General features: G+C 36.0%; 1 protein-coding gene and 1 pseudogene across 1 annotated transcript in view; both read left to right on the top strand.

The window, feature by feature from the left end:
- Positions 1–15,601, top strand: part of LOC144443411 (3'-5' RNA helicase YTHDC2-like) — a 30,346-nt gene extending 14,745 nt beyond the window's left edge. Inside the window, exons 20-33 of the mRNA XM_078132877.1 lie at positions 352–517; positions 3,107–3,213; positions 3,760–3,854; positions 4,528–4,704; positions 5,145–5,282; positions 5,985–6,222; positions 7,035–7,130; positions 7,608–7,704; positions 10,706–10,749; positions 11,756–11,858; positions 12,519–12,802; positions 13,277–13,437; positions 13,806–13,890; positions 14,746–15,601. Coding sequence (XP_077989003.1) covers positions 352–517; positions 3,107–3,213; positions 3,760–3,854; positions 4,528–4,704; positions 5,145–5,282; positions 5,985–6,222; positions 7,035–7,130; positions 7,608–7,704; positions 10,706–10,749; positions 11,756–11,858; positions 12,519–12,802; positions 13,277–13,437; positions 13,806–13,890; positions 14,746–15,360 — 2,406 coding nt within the window. The 3' untranslated portion in view covers positions 15,361–15,601. The remainder of the gene's footprint in view (positions 1–351; positions 518–3,106; positions 3,214–3,759; positions 3,855–4,527; positions 4,705–5,144; positions 5,283–5,984; positions 6,223–7,034; positions 7,131–7,607; positions 7,705–10,705; positions 10,750–11,755; positions 11,859–12,518; positions 12,803–13,276; positions 13,438–13,805; positions 13,891–14,745) is intronic.
- Positions 15,602–20,553: 4,952 nt separating this feature from the next.
- On the top strand, positions 20,554–20,671 carry LOC144444048 (5S ribosomal RNA; annotated as a pseudogene).
- Positions 20,672–23,053: the final 2,382 nt, after the last annotated feature.

A 23,053-nucleotide genomic window follows, 5' to 3' on the forward strand; every position in this document is an offset into this window, starting at 1 on the left:
GCTAGAAAATATTCAAGTTGCAGTTAGTCCAAAGTCTATTGAGTCTAATGCATTTCATTATGCAAAGAGATTACAATAGACTTTACTGAGTATCAGTGTGCCCTCTAAGCCAATTGGACGCACCACTGACGCGCACAATTTCTAGTGACGCACCAACTTTTGGTGTTCCCCTATCTCTTACTATGTTGTGACTCACAAGAAATGCCAGTGTTTATCATTTTGACTCATGACAACAAAGTTTGGCTATCATTATAGGGCACACTGCTGAGTATATATTTTCACATTTGTTCTTTCCTTCATCCTTTGACAGAAATGTCAAGGTTTACAAAAATGTGATTTTTTTCCCCCCAGAGTATAGATGCCATAGATCGATGGGAAGACCTGACGGAACTTGGACATCATTTGGCTGACTTACCAGTAGAACCAAGACTTGGAAAGATGGTCTTGTATTCTGTAGTCTTAAAATGTCTAGATCCAGTACTTACCATTGTGTGCGCATTGGCATACAGGGACCCATGTAAGTTACCTTAAAATGTCTATATCCAGTACTTACCATTGTGTGCGCATTGACGTACAGGGACCCATGTAAGTTACCTTAAAATGTCTAGATCCAGTACTTACCATTGTGTGTGCATTGGCATACAGGGACCCATGTAAGTTACCTTAAAATGTCTAGATCCAGTACTTACCATTGTGTGTGCATTGGCATACAGGGACCCATGTAAGTTACCTTAAATGTTAATATTTAAATATGACAAGCAGTTGTCTGGCATAGCTATTGAAAAAGTTGGCCCACAACAAAAGACTGATCACATCTAATCCCAATGCCCTCACTGATATAGTGTGAGAACCTGGATTTAAACCCTGGACTTTAAAGTACTAATTCAGATTAGGATTAAGATTTGGCAGAGGTACAGAAAAATTGAAGCCTGTCTACATCCGCTGGATCCGTGACTACACTACTAGCACTTGTTCTATCAACAGCTTGTTATAGAAGCCTATATCAACTGAATTATATGATTTGAAATTATCTCCATAAACTGATTGGTTGCAGTGGGGTATGATTACACTACATCAGACTGTTTGATTAGTCAAACAAAGTCATTACATTAGGTAAATGAACACTCAAACTGATTTGTTGCAGTGGGGTATGATGATTACACTATGTCAGACTGTTTGATTAGTCAAAGTCATTAGGTAAATGAACACTCAAACTGATTGGTTGTAGTGGGAAGTGATTACACTATGTCAGACTATTTGATTAGTCATAGTCATTAGGTAAATGAACACTCAAACTGATTGGTTGTAGTGGGAAGTGATTACACTATGTCAGACTATTTGATTAGTCAAAGTCATTAGGTAAATGAACACTCAAACTGATTGGTTGCAATGGGAGGTGATTACACTACATCAGACTGATTAGTCAAACAAAGTCATTATGTAAATGGACACTCAAACTGATTGGTTGCAATGGGAAGTGATTACACTAAGTCAGACTGTTTGATTAGTCAAACAAAGTCATTATGTAAATGAACACTCAAACTGATTGGTTGCAGTGGGGTATGATTACACTATATCAGACTGTTTGATTAGTCAAACAAAGTCATTATGTAAATGAACACTCAAACTGATTGGTTGCAATGGGAAGTGATTACACTATATCAGACTGTTTGATTAGTCAAACAAAGTCATTATGTAAATGAACACTCAAACTGATTGGTTGCAGTGGGAAGTGATTACACTACATCAGACTGATTGATTAGTCAAACAAAGTCATTAGGTAAATGAACACTCAAACCGATTGGTTGCAATGGAAAGTGATTACTCTTGTCAAACTGTTTAATTAGTCAAAGTCATTATGTAAATGAGCACTCAAACTGATTTGTTGCAATGGGAAGTGATTACACTATGTCAGACTGTTTGATTAGTCAAAAAAAGTCATTATGTGAATGAACACTCAAACTGATTGGTTGCAAGGGGAAGTGATTACATTATATTACACTATGTCAAACTTTGATTAGTCAAATGAAGTCATTATGTAAATGAACACTCGAACTGATTGGTTGCAAGGGGAAGTGATTACATTATATTACACTATGTCAAACTGTTTGATTAGTCAAACAAAGTCATTATGTAAATGAACACTCAAACTGATTGTTTGCAATGGGAAGTGATTACTCTTGTCAAACTGTTTAATTAGTCAAAGTCATTATGTAAATGAACACTCGAACTGATTGGTTGCAATGGGAAGTGATTACATTATGTCAGACTTTTGATTAGTCAAACAAAGTCATTAGGTAAATGAACACTCAAACTGACTGGTTGCAATGGGAAGTGATTACACTATGTCAGACTGTTTGATTAGTCAAACAAAATCATTATGTAAATGAACACTCAAACTGATTGGTTGCAATGGGAAGTGATTACTCTTGGCAGACTATTTGATTAGTCAAACAAAGTCATTATGTAAATGAACACTCAAACTGATTGGTTGCAATGGGAAGTGATTACTCTTGGCAGACTATTATAGTCAAACAAAGTCATTATGTAAATGAACACTCAAACTAATTGGTTGCAATGGGAAGTGATTACACTATGTCAGACTGATTAGTCAAACAAAGTCATTATGTAAATGAACACTCAAACTGATTGGTTGCAATGGGAAGTGATTACACTACGTCAGACTGTTTGATTAGTCAAACAAAGTCATTATGTAAATGAACACATGGCTGCAGTGAACAAAGTGTGCAACACATGATTTACATGCAATTTAATGTAATGATACAGGTATTTTGATAATGGCTTTAGTGTGGTTAATTTATCCAGTTTGAATGGCTACTATAACAAGCTAGTAGTAGAAGGGATGCTAGCATAGTCACAGACCCAATGACATAGACAGGTTACATTTACCTATGTTATAGTATCACATTACATAAGATAACATGTTATAGTATGTTATAGTTACCTGTCTGATTCTGTAGAACCTGTCAGTGTAGACTCCTGACTTTTATCACTATCTCTTTGCAGTAATTAAGTCAACAAACAATCTGAAATTTTATCTTGATTATGATTCAATCATTATTGTATGCGTATGCTTCCTTTTCAGTTGTCCTGCCAAGTAAACCATCATTGAAACGTGCTGCACTGATGGTGAGAAAAAAGTTTGCTTCAGGCACCTACAGTGATCATATGGCATTGCTACGAGCTTTCCAGGTAATGTAGAAACATACTGCTATGGAAATCAAGCAGTAGGCAAACTATTGTTGTTACATTTGGTAGCTACATCAGTGACAAGTGAGTGATAGCAGTGCCTAGGTTGTATGGATACAATCTTAGTCACTGATTTTGCCACTGAAAGTATTGCTAATTAATATGCATTAAAGGTCAGAAGGTCATGTAAAGTAGCTATGTAAAGCATGTCTTGACCAATCAGATTACAGCTTTCATGAACAATAGTAGGTCTACTGCCTAGTCAGCACATGTACTTTGACTATCAAACTCTCTAACAAAATGTGCATGGTAGAAATTTCTGATATTTTGCAAATGAGGCTTCTTAAGATTCTAGGTAAACATATATAAAAAAAACAGCTGATAGAAAATTATAAATGAGCATCATAGAAGAAATACTTCTTGCTTTGCTTTGCCCCTCAGTCTGCTTCTGTCTAAAGTGTTATTAGAATTTTACAGTAAAGAATGATAAAGACTAAACTATGGGATAATGAAATATTTTCAACATGAGTTTTGTATATTTGACAACAGGCATGGCAAAGAGCTAGATCAGATGGCTGGGAAAGAGCATTTTGTGAAAGAAATTTCATTTCACAGGCTACAATGGAGATGGTTGTAGGAATGAGGTGAGTTGAAGGCCAATGTCTGATTGTAAGATTAACATTTGGGTGAGAAAACATTGATCTGATAGAGCTGGAGAAAAACTGGTCATTACCTTGAAAATTAGAAGAGACAATACCCAAAGTCACAAGTATTTTTTGGCGTGATAAAGAATAATGTTTATGAATAATAATGCTGTAATTATACATGTACCTGTGCAAGCATGGTTTGAAAAGTTATGAAACAAACACTATAGAATGAAGGATTGAGACTCTCGTTGTCATGATTTAGAACAACCAGGGTATAATTCCCATATTTTCTGTTTAAACATGTTCAACTTATCTTTGTGGAATAATTTTTAAATATATCTTGTGTAAAGTATAAGTGAAAATTAAATACAAACATACTATAAGAGAGAAATGTTGTTTTCAGTGAAAATTCATCCCCAAGAAAGCTTTACAGATGTTTTCATTTGAATATTTGACAGAGCTCAGTTACATGGTCATCTGAGATTGAGTGGTGATGACATGTTAGGGTGCACATAATTTCTGTCTTTATATCATTTCAATATAGAGCTCAGTCATGGTCAGTTGACTGTGAGTGGCTTTGGACAAGGTAGAGATAATGATTGAGGGGTGATGACATGTTACAGATCACACAGTTTTATAGAATTTTCTGTATTTTTATTTTGATAAACAGAGCTCAGTTACTAGGTCAACTGAGAGCGAGTGGTTTTGTACGAGCTAGAGGTGGTGGAGACATCCGTGATTTGAATTCCAACTCTGAAAACTGGGCTGTAGTGAAAGCAGCTTTGTGTGCTGGGGTATATCCCAATCTGATACGAGTTGATAGAGAAAGAGTACAACTCATGACACAGTAAGTTTCATTCTTATGTCATAGTTTCGTGCAGACCTTTGTGTTTTTATGTGTCTCATCAGACCACCCTGTATTTCTTCAGTTCAAAAGAATAATTAAAAAAAAAATTGATGCCCTCTATGGTCAGATCAAAAAGCAATTATAACATGACTGACATCAAGCTGGCAACACCTCAAGAGCTTATCTGGGTCAAAATAATCATTTATAACTGAAATTGGGAAATTGAAATAAAAAATTTCATAGTTTCCTTCTAACTTTGATTGTCATCTCAAAGGCATCCAGGCTGATAAATGTAGGATTATGAATCAAGAGTATCAATAGTGTGTACCTGAATATAGGAAAGATGTTGAATTCTCATGTATTGCAGCAAGTCTTCATCTATAGTTGTACATACATGTATTGTAGGAATGAATTTGAACTTTATATACTTTATATTGCAGGAAAGAATCCAAAGTAAGATTTCACCCAGGTTCAGTTATGAGTTTACCTGCCACTGGTAAAGCATCGGTAGCAGACACTCATGCTCAGAATGTTAAGAATCTACCGACAGACTGGTTGGTGTATGAAGAAATGACCAGGTATGTACTATGGTACACTATGTGTACATCATTTGATTCAAGGTGTTTTCACTCAGGGTAGTAAGTTTTACAATCTACCTGAATTCCCCAGTCATTTTATCAGAGGTCTGTACCAGTGTTTTCACTAAGGGTGATAAGTAGGTAAAAACTACTTGAGATCCCCAGTCAGCCCATACCAGTGTTTTCACTCAGTGCAGCAAGTAGTTACAATCTAGCGGAATTCCCCAGTCATTTTATCAGAGGTCCATACCAGTGTTTTCACTAAGGGTGATAAGTAGGTAAAAACTACTTGAGATCCCCAGTCAGCCCATACCAGTGTTTTCACTCAGTGCAGCAAGTAGTTACAATCTAGCGGAATTCCCCAGTCATTTTATCAGAGGTCCATACCAGTGTTTTTCACTGAGGGTGATAATTACTAGTAGGTAAAATCTACCTGAATTCCCCAGTCATTTAACCAGTGTTTTTGATGAGGATGATAAGCAGGCAAAATGATAACGCAGGCTTCCCACCAACATTAACATATAATGGTACACGATACCATTTTCATCTTACTTCCCCTTTCTGTTACCAGTGTTCTCCTACCTTGACAAAAAGCCCTGTAATTCGATAAAAGGACACCACAATGCCTTGAAGCATACTTGCTGTACACGCACAAAACACAAAAAGCCAAACCCTAAACCTCCATTGTTATATTCACTGTAGGACTCATCGCATTGCCAATGCTAGATGTGTGACACTCGTTACCCCTATCACTGTGGCAATGTTTGCTGGTCCTGCTCGTCTACCGAGTGACTCACTGTCCTTACCAGAGTCTATGTATCATGAACCATCAGCTGATGGCCAAGACAATAGTAGTAGTAGTGAGGGGGAGGATGAAGATGATTCAAAGAAGGCAACTCTTAGAGTAGATGAATGGGTGTCATATAAAATAGACCCAGAGGTAAGTTTTGATATCAAGGAGGCCACTCTTAGAGTAGATGAATGGGTGTCATATAAAGTAAAAAAAGAAAACTACTCTGAAATGAGAGAAGATTTTCAACACCTTCAAAGCTTGTTTTAATTGTCCTGGACTACCACTGATAAAACAATGTTCTCATGACAGTAATTTCGAATTAACAATAATAATGGTTGTATGTGAGATGGTCATGTATGCTATCCAGTTAGTGTGAACACTTAGAAAGGATTATATCATAGTCAAATCAGACTGGTCATGTGACATTGAAGCCAAACCAATAATAGTCAAATCAGACTGGTCATGTGACATTGATGCCAGACCAATCATAATCAAATCAGACTGGTCATGTGAGATTGATGCCAGACCAATAATAGTCAAATCAGACTGGTCATGTGGCATTGAAGCCAAACCAATCATAGTCAAATCAGACTGGTCATGTGACATTGATGCCAGACCAATCATAGTCAAATCAGACTGGTCATGTGACATTGAAGCCAAACCAATAATATTCAAATCAGACTGGTCATGTGACATTGAAGCCAGACCAATCATAGTCAAATCAGACTGGTCATATGACCTTGAAGCCAGACCAATCATGTTACATAGAAAAGTCTAATAATGTGACAACGTCAACTAGTCATCAGACATAAGTCATATATCATGAGACTCGATCAAACTGGATAATTCATGTACAAATATTGTGTTCATATTTATTTCATCATATTTTGTATAACTAGTATTGATTGAATGGAAATATTCTACCTTTATGTCAAATGTTGTGTTCATCTTTTACGTAGGCTGCTACATATGCTGTAAATCTTCGTCAGAAATGGCATTCACTATTCCTACGTAGAATGAGAGCGCCATCTAAACCATGGTCACAAGTAGATGAGGTTAGTAAGTCATTCTCTTTCTTTTGATTTTCTGTTTTCTTCACCTTTAGACTACCCTGGTATAGTATGAACCTGACAGATTTGTTTGTTGTTGTCTACACTCCTTAAAGTTATACATTGTTAACACATATATTTGTACTTTGTTTGTGACATACTTAATTTGTATGTAAGTGATTAATAGCATACACAATGACATATTGTTCACAGAAACTATTAAACCATAGAAACTTCAGAAGAGTAACACCAAATTAACTCACACAACTTAGGAGTATTAATAACTACTGTACTTTGTAAGTGTGTTCCTGACACCCCTCTCCCTCCCCCACCCCCATAATAGAACACACATAATGTGTTATTTGTATATTAAATACCTACTCAAACTTATATTTGTCCACAGCAATATGTAAATTTGTTCATTCCCTCTGGTTGCACATTTATAACATAATTTTTTTTTTCAATTTTCATACCATCTAACAGTCAGTGATTAGAGCTGTCATAGGAGTATTAACCAATGAAGAACAAGCATTTGGTCTACAACAACCAGCTGGTATCGGTCAACGACCCAGACCAATGTGTAAGCTAACTCATGTCATTTGTATAACAGAACATGTAGAAATGAATATTCTATAATGAACACTTTTTTAGCCCCGCTGTCAGCGAAAGCTGAAAGCGTAGCTTTAGGTATAGGTGGGTATTGAGGTATAGAGAGTAGAGTGAATCATAGGTGTCCGTCAAACTTTTATATTTTTACTATCTACTCCGGAAGTGACAGTCGGAATTCTTCGATATTTGGTGTGCATGTTCCCTGGGGGGAGGCTATTCAGATTTGTTCATGCCAAGTTGATCTGTGCCATTTTCAATTTTTTATGATTTTTTTCATAAAATGTCATTTTCATCAACTCCTTGAAAACCTCTTATTAGATTGCTTTGATATCTGGCGTGTTGATGCGTAGGGGGTAGCTTACTCAGATTTGTTAATTTCAAGTCAGCACATCCTCATTTTTATTTTTTATGATTTTTTTTTTGTAATTTGAAAAAAAAATGAATATGTTAATGAGCATAATGACCGACGCCATATTGGAAATCAGTCGACGAGACTTTAAGTAAACTGCCACTTTTCAAAAGACACTATTGACGTCAAACAAGCAATGTAATATGTGCTATAGTCATAATTCTACGCATTGGGCGCCCAAATGACAAGCGTTTGTTCGAAACAGGGTTGTAAACTTCAAATCCAATTCTGCACTCTTCTACATAATCAGCCAGTCCGCAACATCCTCATTTGCATACTCTATCCTGATTCGACCAGAAGCTGTAGGTGACCTCATTTGACCGAGCGATTTTCCACAGCAAGTATCTTGAGTATCAAAACAGGACGTTCTTGGTACTCACTAAAATCACACTTCAGACCCACTATAAAAGTGTGATGTTTTCAGATAACATGTAACTTGTGATTAATTCTATATTGTCGTGCAATTTGGAATGACAGTGAACCAGAATTAAGACAACTTGCGTAAGGAAGGCATGCCAGGCATGCGGTTGAAGTTATGGCCGACAGTTCACATGTAAAGTTAAACGACATGAACGTGTCTTGCCTTTCCAAAATGCAAATATTTGGCAAGTAAAAATAATTAAAATAATTACAACTTTAATTTGGCTTCAGACTTTGCATTATGTTTTGCGTATCTTTCCCCGTTTTACATGTAAATCCGAAAAGGTTCTCTCTCATCATGTCATCAGTGTCAGTGATCATACCGCGCGGGGCTGCTTTGAGTACGAGCGAAGTGAGGCATGTTGAGGTATTTTGTTGAGAATTATAAATATTGCGAAATGTCAAGTACAAGGTTTAAATACAATGGAATGATGAAAAAAATGGCAGAGTCTGCTGACAGGCACCGGTCACAAGAAACACTGTGAATTAAAATATCAGACGATGTATGTATTAATCGCCGACAATCCACCCGTATGCACGAGGGACTAACCCGGAAGCAAGTCGTTGTCAGCCATACGTTACAGTGGTAACATCGTCCGAGAAATCGCTGCGTTCAGAGTGTCATTATTCACAGAATTGTTGTTTTCGAGTGAAAAGCCGTCTTGAATTGTATAACTCTAACAAATGAAGACATGTCAAGTTATATTTTGAAAGTTGTATCGCTAGTTTGAGACGATTTTCTCACGTACTATAGTACTATCGAGGCTTACTTGGAAGTAGTAGGACCTTACTCCAGTTCATCGGGAAGTTTAGCCAGTCCGATAATTCTTTCTGGTTTAGTTTACAACACTTTTGATCACGCAGATTTTGTTGTTGTGATGAAAAGAAATTAAAAAAAAAGATCATTTCAACCATTTCGTTGTGTTTTCTTTGTGAAAGGTAACCGAACATGAACGAGTGTTACCACTGTAACGTATGGCTGAGAATGACTCTCTTCCGGGTAGTTGAGATTGTCGCCGTACGGAAACTAAGATGGCGATTAATACATTTCTTCCCTATATATATCTACCACAACTAGTACAAGTTGAATGTTGTTGACTTTGTAAATTTGTTAGAAAATTGAAATTCAAATTGCCTCAAAATTATTTTAGCTGAATTAGATCCCTAGTTTATTTCATTCATCATTAAAATTTTCCAGGGTTACAGCTGTAAGACACTGGAATTATTTATAGCCAACCTCAAAATCCTCTTTTTTTCTTTTTCTTGTGTGCATTTCCCAGTCATTTTTTTCTGAGATTTTGTGCAATTTTTCATAACAGTAGATTTTTGTCATAAAATGGTGACTATGGTATAAAAGTACAATACATTACCAACTTCTGTGTAAAATGTGTTTTATAGTGAGACATCATATGAAACCACTAACCACTTTATTGCATCGCTAAAACAAAACTGCATAGTGAAGAGCTGAAGACCTGAACCACTTCTACATGTCACCAAAATAAAAAATTAAATTTAAAAAAAAACCAGCGGAGCTATTCTGACCGATAGGTCGCTTGTTTTATATACTGACAAATTTATTTTGGATATGATTTTACTCGTGGAGCTTGTTTCTTTTATGTCTTAGAGGGTATACCATATATCAAGGCACCTATGTCATGGAGGGGGATGCAACTGTAGGAAATACTTGAAAACTTTGGGTTCTGGAGAGTCATTTCATGATTTCACATCACTTACATGATGTGTGATTGTGAAGGCAAACCTGAACTGAAACTTGTACCCCATTCATTGTTCACTGTAGGTCCTTGCAATTGACATGCATAGCCTCAGGGGAGTCAACAAACATGGACGTACACTAACATGACATGAATATTCATGACTCCTAAGTGGTTATTACTAATACTTTCAAATAAGGTAGTTTAAACAATCTACTGAACAATGAATGGTGGAACTAGTTTCTACTCAGTGTTTTGCAGCAATTGCACATAATGTAGGTGATGTAAAGTCGTACAGTGACTCTCCAGAACCAAAAGTTTATGAAAATGTCTCTATTTCCTGGAGTGGCGTTCCCCATTCAACAATGACTATTTCTATAGACAATAGTATATTTCCAAGGTTGTAATTGTGTAGTGTATTTGTATTACAGCATCAGAACCAATGTCATCCCCTGGTTATAGGAAGCCACAAGAGGTAGGACTATCTCTATTAAATTCTGACCAACAATTTATGACCACTGTATTATCGTTTTTCTATTCTGGCTACATTTGTTAGTCTCCTTTCCAGGCATTGCCCACAGGGAGCTATTTGAATGGGTTCCATCCATTTGTATGTCCAATTATTCCTTCACAGCCATAGCTCTGACAGGCAATGGCTGATTCTTTCAAACCTGACACAAAGGTGACTTACTATAGGAGATATATACCTGTCACTTTGTTTCACGACATCATCAAATTAGACCGAATGACAGCCGTATTTGTTGTAAAAAAGACAATCTACTGAATAATTAAAAAACTGTGACTGCCTGGTGTAAGGTGCTACATTGTATATTCATTTCCAAGATGTTTTGTATTGGATATTGTCCATTGAGAAATTGTATGATTGATTGTTTAATTGATCGATTGATAGATTGATAGATTGATAGATCAAGTACCATACCTACAACAACATATTTGGTATTGTGGTAATACGTTTGAGATTCTCATTAAAACAGAGTGGTAACTCGAGTACTTAGTGCCATAATGATGATAGAGAAACCTGATTGCATATTTTAGGAACTCATGTAAATTTGACATATTAATTACCCATAGAGGCCCAGTTTGGATTAGGATTAACTTGTAGGTGTGAAAAACAGTTGTCAGGTAAAGCCTTGGAAAAGTGGGTACAGAACAAAAGAATGATCTCATGTAATCCTGTGTTAAACCATAGACAGTGGAGGGGACTGTCTATGGTTAAACACTTGTAGGAAACACTGATAAAATACTTGGAGAACTCCAGTGGATTTTAAGTACCTATTGCCCTTTAAGGAAAACATTGCAGAACAGCAGAAACACTACATTCTTCGACAGTTCTTGAATAAGAAGTGAACAAATGTAGGAAAGGGCCATGTTTCTATCACCTAATGTCTTTCATAGAAGAAAATGCCTTGAATATACTTGAGACTTGGTTTTGTATTTCTAATGGTTTTATTTGTCCACAGAATGACCACTCAGAGCCTGATGATGCCGAGACTGGCAGGAAACCATGGATGAAATCACCAAAGAGAATGAATATCACACCACCCAAGGACAAGAGAAATTTCAGTGAGTTGAGAAATGAACTATGTCATCATCAAACTGACATGTTGTCTAAATGTATTGTGTGACCAGGACACTGTGAATGCCAGGATTATAACTTACCTCATAGTGTAGGCTTCAGAAATAAAAGTCTTTAACTTTAGCTGTTTACTTGTTCAAGAAAACTTCATCAACCCTTTCATGTGAAAATTGAAAACAAAATATTGGGTCACCATATAATTTTTTTGAAGTAGAAGTCAACATGACATCAAAATTAAGTCATTTTAGAATCCAATATGGCCACCGAATATGGTGTCAACTGAATGGGAAAATAACAGATTTGTTGATGTCTTTAAAAACAAGAAGATAAACCAAACATTTCTATGGACAAGCTTTCATATGACAAAGTTTGGAGAGTGTGTACAATAACTTTGATGTGCAGGGAAAGTTATCCTATAGGGGCATTCTACCTTAAATATAAAATTCCCAGGTGAACCATTCCAAAAACTTCACAAGCTGTAATGGCAAAATGAGGATGCCTTCTTTTAATCCAGGTTCAAATTTTGCACATTACTTCTTTCAAACCAGGCACAAAGGTTACACATTATATCAGGCCTAATTTACATACATTGATACTGTTAACCACTATACACACCTTGTTTTTTTCCACATATACTGTGTTTGCAGGAAGCCCTCTATTTCATGACGGCAAGATGTCAGGTCTGACAAAGTCACCCAGTGATAGTAGTTCTGCCACCAGTCCATGTAATAGCCCGTCCCCTCCAGGATCAGTCAAAGGTGCCGAAAGGATGCCCTCTGGTGACCAAACATCACCATCTTCTGAGAAGTATTATCCCAATAGATACTTTATTGTGAAGTGTAACAATCAACAAAACTTGGATATATCATTGACGAAAGGCATTTGGTGTACAAGTAAAGGCAGTGAAAAGAAGCTAAGTAAGGCATTTGAGGTATGTTCATCAGTGTCTTTGTTGCAGCCAAGTATGTAGAAAATCCAAAATTCACAACAATGCCAACTTTGAAAATTAGGATATTGTCATATCTGCCCTAGTTTTCATTACTCACAAAAAACTATTGTTCTAGAATTTTTGTAGATAATTTTCCGTACGTATCAAATTCATCACAAGTGTATACTTTCATGTTTTACCCATTGTAATGCTCTTTCTACCATGAGGTGTTTAGTTGAACAAAAAACCTACAAGTTGGGAAAAATAGGACTAAAGCCAACCCAAACAGGAAAGCTGTAAATCAGTGAGATCTATGAGATTGTCCTCATTTGCATAACATTTGCATGCAGGTATGCAATAATGTTTTCGGTATTGCACTGCAGTGAAAATACCACTAGTATATGCATGTACCAGTGCAAGTAATTTCTAGTACGTATGTAATAAATTATGTTATTATTATTATCTTGTATATTTCAGGAGTGTAAAAATGTATACCTGATCTTCTCAGTACAAGGCAGTGGTCACTTTCAAGGCTATGCCAGAATGTCATCTCCAATTAGTAGAGACAGATCACATGAACTTGGCACTGGTTCATCGGCAGCTTTAGGAGGTCTATTTGATGTTGAGTGGATCAAAAGGTAAGTTACTACCGTTGATTAGAGATTACTGCAATCAGAACATCATGTTATCAGTGGTGGACTATTAAAACTGGATTGTATGGGGCCAAGAAGTCTTCTCTTTTTCACATAAATTGGCTAACCGATGGACGCAGCACACAGCAGGATGTGGTATAGACAAATCCACACTTTGAGAACACCATAGTCCTGTCTGTATAGTTATAGTTGGCTTTAAGAACTTTGATTCCATGACTTAAATTTGACGGCTAGTGCAAGGGAAATGTAAACACAACTTATAAATAACCCAGCCATACTCAGTACAACAGTATTCAGCTCAATACTAGTTAAGGATATTTTGTACATACTAAAATATGTGTTTTCCATTGCAGGGCTAATGTGTCTTTCCAACAGACCAAGGACTTGTCAAATCCTTGGAATGATCATAAGAAAGTAAAGATTGCTAGGGATGGCCAGGTAAGTGACATCTTATACCTAAAACAGCAAGTATTCACCAGGAGACTACAGATAACATACCATAATCAAAGCCAATCCAGCAATCGTTTTCCAAGTTGAGGGTGTATTACTTGAGCGATAACAATGCTATAAACTGTTGAACACAACAAAGTTATAATTGGGGAGAGTCTTGCAAATGAATGAGTGAAGGCAAACCTCTCTTTCATTACAACCGTGCTGTTTTCGTGTGGCTTAAATAAGACAGTCAGAACCTACAAGATACATTATTTAGAACTAAGGTAGAAGAATTCTTTGGCTGGTAAGGAATGCTTTTAGCTTTCATCATTGAATGCTGGGAAATAATGATTCTTTCAAAGGAGGCTGTAGTACTCAACTATCATGATCCCCACTTCTGCTTCTGAATAGCACTCCAAGTGGCCAAACTAAGCAATCTTTTGTCTTTCTGACATACTGGGAGTTTGAACATACACACTGTAGTAATGTTTTGATATTAGGTTTTTCTCAATCATGTACGTCTATCAAAACACTAGGAGTATAAAAGTAACTAGTAATGCAGTCCTTTACATCAAACAGTATAATTCTTGATGTTTGGGATTAAATTCAAAACACCGTCGAACCACTCATGTTCATCCCCTATAAAGCTCCTCTGTGTCTTGATATATATAAATTATTTCTACATGTTGGTAGTCAGACCAACTTTCAAAGCTCAAATTATGTTTTTTTTGAAGACCAAGAGTTGTACAGTAGACGTCACACATACACACACAGAGTACAATAATAGATAATGCACTATAAATTATGTTAGTTGTTCTCCTTACACTTACAACTTTATTTTGTTATGTGTATTATAATTAGGAGTTGGAACCACAAGTTGGTGATAAGTTATTACAGCATTGGTCTAAAGTTGAAGACTACAAGACAGGTTCAGGGGATGCAGTTGCCAAGGTAACCCCACACAGTTCACCAACAAGTCAGAGTCTAGAATCCAAAGGTTTAGCTAGTGACAACACTTCTGGTGCTGGAGTTCAAGGAGGAGGAGGAGGAAGACACAAGGGGAATGACAAATCTCGGTCCCCCCAATATCACGGATCTACTCCACCAATGACTCCACAATTTCATAGAGGATCTCCTTTGTTAGGTAACATGCCACCGGCATATGCCTCCCCAGCACATGGACAGATGTATCAATCTCCGACGGGATCACCGATCCCACTTGCCCATTCCTCACCTTCTAATTTCCATGGAATGATGTTCCATGGCAGAGGTCCAGGACAGTATGGTGGCAACAGGTCACCCATGTCAGCTGGTAGCCGATCCCCTATGAGTCCACCCGGTGCTTACAATCAGTTTGGAGGTAGGGGTAGTCAGAACAGTCCTGTACAGAGAGGCGGACCACATAGGAAAGATGGTAACCATGGCAACCAACATAATAAACAGAGAGGAAATGATAAACCAGATCAAAAGAAATGATCAAATTGAATTCAATAAATAAATGAAATTTTGCTGCCATTTTTGATATTTTGTATTTACATAGCAGGCCTCTCAAACAGCGCCCTCTAGTGGTTTAGCTTAGTCAGGACATGAGTGACATATGATTTGAATGAACTTCATACACCTACATATACTTGTGTTTCTGTACAGTTATTCTACCTCAAATTATTGAAATTATAGATACAAAGACTGTTTCTTATTTATTACTACTTAGATTTTTTTAATACACTCATGCATCATTTTGTACAAATTCTTCAAAACAAAAATTGATCAATCACTATCTACATTGAAGAGTTTGTAAAATGAAATATCAAAGTCAAGAAAAGGTCTTGCACTGGCTGTCTGAACTGTACAACTCATATCAAATATGAAAATTTTCCAAACTATTACAGTGTTTTGCCAAGTTCAGTTTGTGTATTTGCTTGTCTTGACTTTTACCTTTGTTTATTAATTTGTGCATCACCACTAGAGGGCGCTGCTTAGTTGAAAGGCCTAATTTAGCCTAAAGCTATACATTTATCACCACTTGAAGGCGATGTTTACTCAAACAGCTTAATTTTTCTGAGCCACAAGCTCTCTTATCATGTTATGCCTTGTATCACTGACTTGTTAAAAAAACCCAGTAGCTTTCAGTCTTTTTAGAAGAATTACATGTTGACAAATACAAGAGCATTTCATCAGTAGAATAAGGCAGATTTGGATAATGGCTGACAGACTCAGCATTGTACATACTTCAGTTTATGTTAAAAAAATATTGACAACTCCTTGTAACCTTGAACATAATTCAGTAACTAGATGTAGTACCTACTAGTACTACTGTGGAAACCATGCTTTCAGCTTTCTAAGATAGACACAGACTAAAACTATTGTGGTTTGATATGGTAGATTACATAAGTGGGTGATAGCAGTGCTTCTGTAGTACAGATATAATTATCCAGCAATCAAGATAGTGGACGTCCCCAACAATGTAGCCCTACACAATCAAGGAAGTCAACAGAAACACCACTCTACTTAGAGTATAATTAAACCAATAGCCATTCAACAGCTTATATCAACATGTCTCAACAATAGTTTCAGTTTGTGTTTGTTCTAATTAGCCGATAGCTTGGTTTCCACAGTCATAATATGACTGCAATGAAAAGACGTACACAGATATCAGTGTACTACTAGACTAATGAACTTGCTATTGATTAGTCAAATTTGCACTCACCTGGTGAGATGTTTTGTTAAATAATCTGTTAAAATAACTAATAACCTTGAAAAAAAATCCAGGAAAATGATGCCAAATGTTCTCAAAACTGAAAATGTAATAAGTGATTTCAAATGTATGAACTGTGAGCTGCTTATTTTTTTTCATCAGATTTTACAAATTTTGGCAAAATAACATTTCTGTACAAGCATGTGTTACAATAATGCTTGTCACTGTAGCAATAATTGTATTGTGTAAAAGCTTTTTGTAAGGTGAAAAATCATCAAACCTTTTAACAAGTTTAAATTACCGACTGATATGTATAATAACAGATGTTAATTAAGTTTGAATGTTCTAGCTCCATTTTGGACTTACTGTCATTTGTCTTTCAATATTTCAGACACACTTTTTTGTACAAAAATATTTCACAACATGACCAACAACTTGTAACACCCAAAAGTGATATCGCTGTGTGTGCCACAATGAAAGTAACATTGTTTTCCATCGCTTTAGTTACAAGGGCCGATATATGGTTGCTGTTAATGTGATCAATCTGTAAACAATGTTACCCGTGCAGAGCAAGTAAACAAGTAAATAGGCAATGACTAGTGTAAATATTGAAGACATTGTCTAGATTTCACGGACAGCAAAATATAATCACAGTTGTGATGTTATCATTCATTTTATAATGTACACTGTATGTAATCAGTGTTTTCAACAGCTAGCAATACAACATTATCTACATGTTTACTCCATACAAAGAGAGTCATATACTAGGCTCTGAATTGAAGCAATGAAAACAATGCTATTTTACTCTTTGGTATGAATGCTATAAACTGATACGGTACACAGTAGAATTGCTTTACTATGATGTTTGCTGGTTGTATAATTTGATGAAGTGTATACGTTACAAGTAAAACAGTCCTGATCAATAAATGCAATAATTGTAGAATTTGATGGTTACTTGAACTTCAGAAAGTAGAACAACTAAAAATGTAATGATATAGTCACCATGAAACACAATATTAAATACACAATCAGAGGCTAGGCTGGCCATCAAACGAATACTATAAACTTAGATATTTTCACTACTAGAAAATTTTACAATTTTACAGTCTTCAGTTAGTTTTCAAAGATAGATTTTTACTAATTACCAGACTTGTACATTGTGTTCATGTACAAGCAGGCATTTTAGTCACTACTTATTTTGTGAAAATATATCTTTAGCAAAGGTTTCAAGGTTTGCAGTACCCAATACATAATCAGAGGCGACTTGCCATGGAACAACTACCCAATACACAACCAGGGGCCAATTATTATTCATTTATATCAATTGAATTATTAAGTTTTCATTTCCTCATAATGACTTGTTATCAATGAAGAATTAGTCTAGTTCCTATACATGTTTTATGATCACTACAATCATATCCACCGTATAGTCAAAGTGGTTACTCTCAGCACAATAATCTGTGTTTACCCCCAACAGTGTTGATATAAACGTGATGACTTTATAGCGTCCCCACATTCTTTACTTTCAGATTGGATGTGGAGTTAAGTCAACATTACGTGCTAAATTCCAGTGATAGTCAAATCAGCTGTACTTATTGACCAATTACAACTGCATGTCAGTTTGTGATAGATTACTACTGACATGCACTGTTCAGCCTTTCCCCAGCAGGTGATTTAGTCAGATTATCAGTGAAGTTCATGACTTTGACTATACGTTGGGAGGATATAGATCGTAGAGAACATCGACAGGTATAGGAACTAGACTATAAATTTCTTAGTCTAGTTTCCTAGAAGAGTTATGATCGCCTCCACCCAACCTTGGCTAAACAGGCAGCTTAGACAGATTATCAGTGAAATGCATGACTTTGACTATACGTGGAGAGGATAGTGATCGTACAGGTATAGGATCTAGACTAATAAAGAATATACATTTGTGTTACATCTCTTGTGTTTTCTAAAATAAAATGAAAGGGAGAAATACTTATACACTTTGTAGAATATACACCTACTTCAGTTTTAACAATCATGAGTTTGCATGATGCATGGTTACGCTAAACTTTAATGTTAATATGATGTTTTGGAATTACAGACGTTGTAATTATAATGTCCACACTCGCACTTGATTGTGTGTGATTTTGCTATCCATTAAGAATACAGTGAACTAAACTTATTAGTAATTCATAAATTTGTTTAATTTTTGAGATGTAAGTTCAATGGTCAACATTTTCATGGCCAAATTGAAATTAAATACACTTAAATCAAAGAGAATTTTAATTGTGTTATACAATGGTTTTAAAGTTGTACAGTCTGGTCACTGATAAGGCCCCACTTCAGCTACTGTCAGTACAGAAAATGTACTGACATAATTACATAGTAAAAGTTACATAAAGGTATAGACGTAAAGGGGGGGGGGGGAGGTCGAATGTTAGTAACAGAATCTTTTTTTAAAAAAATGTTTGTAAAACAAAAACACTGGGCCCTTGCCCGCGTGAGGGCGCTAAACACCGATAAGTACGATATGTAGCAGATGTCTAGGCACGGGGGCTTGGAATTGGGCCATGCTTATTGTTTGTTTATTGTTTACTTTTACATTTTACATGTCAATCTTACTCACCATTTGGTATGAGACCTTCAATGATATCCTTATTTGCAACATTATTGTTTTACTGACAATTGTGGACATCATAAAATCGACAGATCTTGCTATATATTAACCACAGTCAGCACATTTTTCCAAGTGGCACGTCGGAACAAAGTTGACGCCTTGGTTGGTACTTCCTTTAAAAAATCAAAGGTATTTATTTCATCCATTTGTTTTCATTGACACCTGAAATAAGATTTTCAACTCGACTTTTTTAAGAAAGGTGTTATACTCTAACAGAATGTTCATAATCATCACAATTGCATCGAATACTGTAGAATATTACATAAACTTGTTGCTTAAGAACACATTTCAACTCTATGTATAAGGAATAATTTCTGATACTTGATGGATGATGGTGCTCTCTTGTAAGTAAAGATTGGAAGTTATTCCCTTACAGAGTCTGAATGGCCTAAAATTGGACTTACAGAGTTTCTAGGGGGAAACCCCTAGGACCCCATGATAAGAGGACATAGTCCCATCTCAAGCTCTCTCCCCTACCTTTTACTGCCAAGATGCTATTAAACTTTTTAAAAAAAGAAGATATTTTAACCCTATGTAGTTGCTTATTACATGTTGGTGCTGTCATGTAAAGCTTGGAACTTATTGTCTGAAAGGGTCTGAATACCCTAAAAATATGTCAAAAATCTCAAGAGCTTCTAGGGGGAGGCCCGTGGGACTCCCCCCACCATAAGAGATGTACATATTCCCATGTCTTTTATGGCTTCCCCCTATCTTTTACTTTCAAACTTCTTTTTATATATTATCAGCCCTACTTTTTAATTCCGTGCGTACTCTTCACCAGGTGCCAATCAATTTAGCAGCTGGGACGTCCTACTGACTATACGCACTTCATACAAGAGCTACTTACTTGGACGGAGACAACACCTATATCTTCCACTCAATACTTAAAGCATCTACCCGTCTTGATTCGCTTCTGTATTCATCTATGTCAGTCTGGGCCTACAGAAAAGACAAACATAATAGTCAGAGAGAAAAGAAAAATAACATTAGTAATAATAATATTAATGAAAATAAAGGTATTATAAAACACAATCAAAACAACAGCACGGCGAATTTAAAAAAGTATCGTGGGTTTTTTACTACTGTCGGATGTAAACAGCACCATCTTTAGGATTACCTGTGACGGCCTGTAACTACCTGTACTGTGTAGGAATTTTTGATATATCGAAGTTTACTTTCTGTAAAATATCGGACTTTGATGGTATTTTCGCACACCAACTGTATGTACATATTAAAGTTGTCATTGCTGAACAGTCGCAGTAGCACTTTTTAGTGATAAATACCAAACGTTCGCTTGCATTACTACCTTGTCTACGGCCATACTACGTGGAAAAGGTCAGTTCTCGTCCGATCACCGAAGCAAAGCTGCGTCGGGCATGTTAGTACTTAAATGGGAGACCGTCTGGGAATACCATGTGCTGTAGACTTTTTGATTTTTTGACCTTGTCATTCAAATTATCCATCATTCATCTCGTCATTAACTTAAAAATCTTATAAAAAGTGGACAAAAATAAGATTTACATGAAAAAGGTCGAGTCTACTCACAGAGGCAGAAAGGTGTATCAAACTGCTGAACTCTGTTACACTGGGCAACAAAAGTTGGCATCATCTTGTAATATTCAATTTATGTTTGTAAGAAAGCACGTAAATAAATGTTTAGGGAATGTCGTGCATCTTCGTAACTTAGAAGATGTGCTAAACAACAAACAAATAATATAACGCGACAAACGAGACGTGGTTTACCACATGTACCATCTTACCAATCTTGGGGAGCCTTCAGTAATTACGACGGGGAGTGGGCCTTGGGGATTTAGCTTTAATATGTCTGAGCTGTAAAATGTGACCCTCCCCCAATCCCAAGTTCTAAAATCTGACCCCCCCCCCATCTCAAAATGACAAATTCGCTGATAGATGATGGAAATTATGTGGACAGATTAAAGGGACAGTAGCTATAACTTTTGATGATTTTGTTTTGTTCAACTTTTAAATAAAATATCTATAACGGGCACATGTCCATCAGAGTGGTCTAAAGTCTAAATTAAAAGCAGCTGTCTATCCGATTCATAAGAAGGGTTCTTTGCAGGATGTCAATAATTTCAGAGGGATCTCATTATTGTCAGTCACGAGGAAAATCTTTACCAAAATTTGAACAGTCATTTTGATATTTGGGTAAAACTAAAAATTCCGAATCTCAAGGAGGTTTTCGTAAAGGATAGTCTACGATTGATAACATTTTTACTTTACAAGCCATTATAACAAAATACATAATAAGACGTAAAGGTTGCTTTTACTGTTTTTTTTATTGATTTTAGTAAAGCCTTCGACAATGTTAATCATCAGTTCTTTTTACATAGATTACTATATCTTATGGGCTTCATGGCAACTTCTTACGTTTATTGAAGTCAATATATAGACAATCGTGTTCATGTGTTGGGTCAAGTCAGGGTCTAAAGGATTATTTTGACTGTTCAAAGGGTACAAGACAAGGTTGCATGTGGATGGTGTTGAATAGAACATGAAAGGACAATAAACGTAGACACTATACTATTATAGCCAAGTCGAAATGCTTTGCGCTTTTACAGTAGATTTATGAGAGAGACGGATGTTCTTTATTTTTGAAATGTTGTGTATACATTAACCCATCCCATCTAAACTATCTTAATATGTCATATATGAAGACATATCACTAGATGTTGAATCAGCAGCTTGAAACAAAAATAAGAGGTGGGACTGATTATGAAGATAAATGAAACAACAATATGTTTTTAAAAATCGAGAAAACTACAATTGAAAAACATAAGGGATGATCTAATCGAAATTGTCCACACATCAATTGCAATGGTTGACACGTGGTAAAGTGTTTGGACAGATATATTAATTGAAGTAAATGTAATTATCACAATATTGATAAACCTATTGCAAAATCATTCTCATTTGTTTTCTATGTATTGCTATATTTGTAGTGTATCCATTTTCTGTGTCTTTTAGTATAGTGTGTGATATGGCAGCCTGTGAACAAACGGCATAGAAGAATTTAGCATATTCTTTTAATCTGTTGAACAGATTTCTAGTAAACAAAATGATAAACATTACAACAAACACACAATTTTGTTTTTACTGTTATGTGTGTGTGTGTGTGTGTGTGTGTGTGTGTGTGTGTGTGTTTCTTTTTCATAATGTTAAGGTCCTGTTTGTGATTACTTAAATGCTAGGCGGCCTTTTGATCTCTGTCAGTCATACCAATGATTATACTGGAATTACTGTAACACCAGCCAGGCTTGCTTTAGAATGCACAGAAAGACGTGACTGTTTGCGTCAGCTGGAGATATTATCGTGAAAATGTTTTTTAAAAGAAGAATGGCTTGTAGCATATGTGTCACAGTACATCTTATTAATCCAGAATTCAACGTACACCTATCGCATAGATACAGAAGTGCACATATCGAGTATACATAGTAATTTCTTGAGTGGCAAAAACGATACTTAATAATTACAGTAACGATAATAAATATTTATCGTTGCCGTGTGATCTGACCACTATGATGCCATCCTCACAGAACAGGGTAGTTTCAAGGGGGAAATGTATTCTTTTCCTAACAATCATCGTGTTTGTCTCATATGCAATATTGGAATACACGGTAAGTATGCAAACATGTATTTAGTCATGGCATCCTTTAGAATAAGAAAACTTGTACTCGCAGCCTTAATTTTCAAAAATTCATTTAACCTGATGAACAGAACTTCATCTGTCTCGACAAAATCCAACCATTACTGCTTCATCTCACATTTCATCGTGCTTGAATTTTATA

Source organism: Glandiceps talaboti, chromosome 12, assembly GCF_964340395.1.
Source record: "Glandiceps talaboti chromosome 12, keGlaTala1.1, whole genome shotgun sequence".
Classification (NCBI taxonomy): Eukaryota; Metazoa; Hemichordata; class Enteropneusta; family Spengelidae; genus Glandiceps; species Glandiceps talaboti.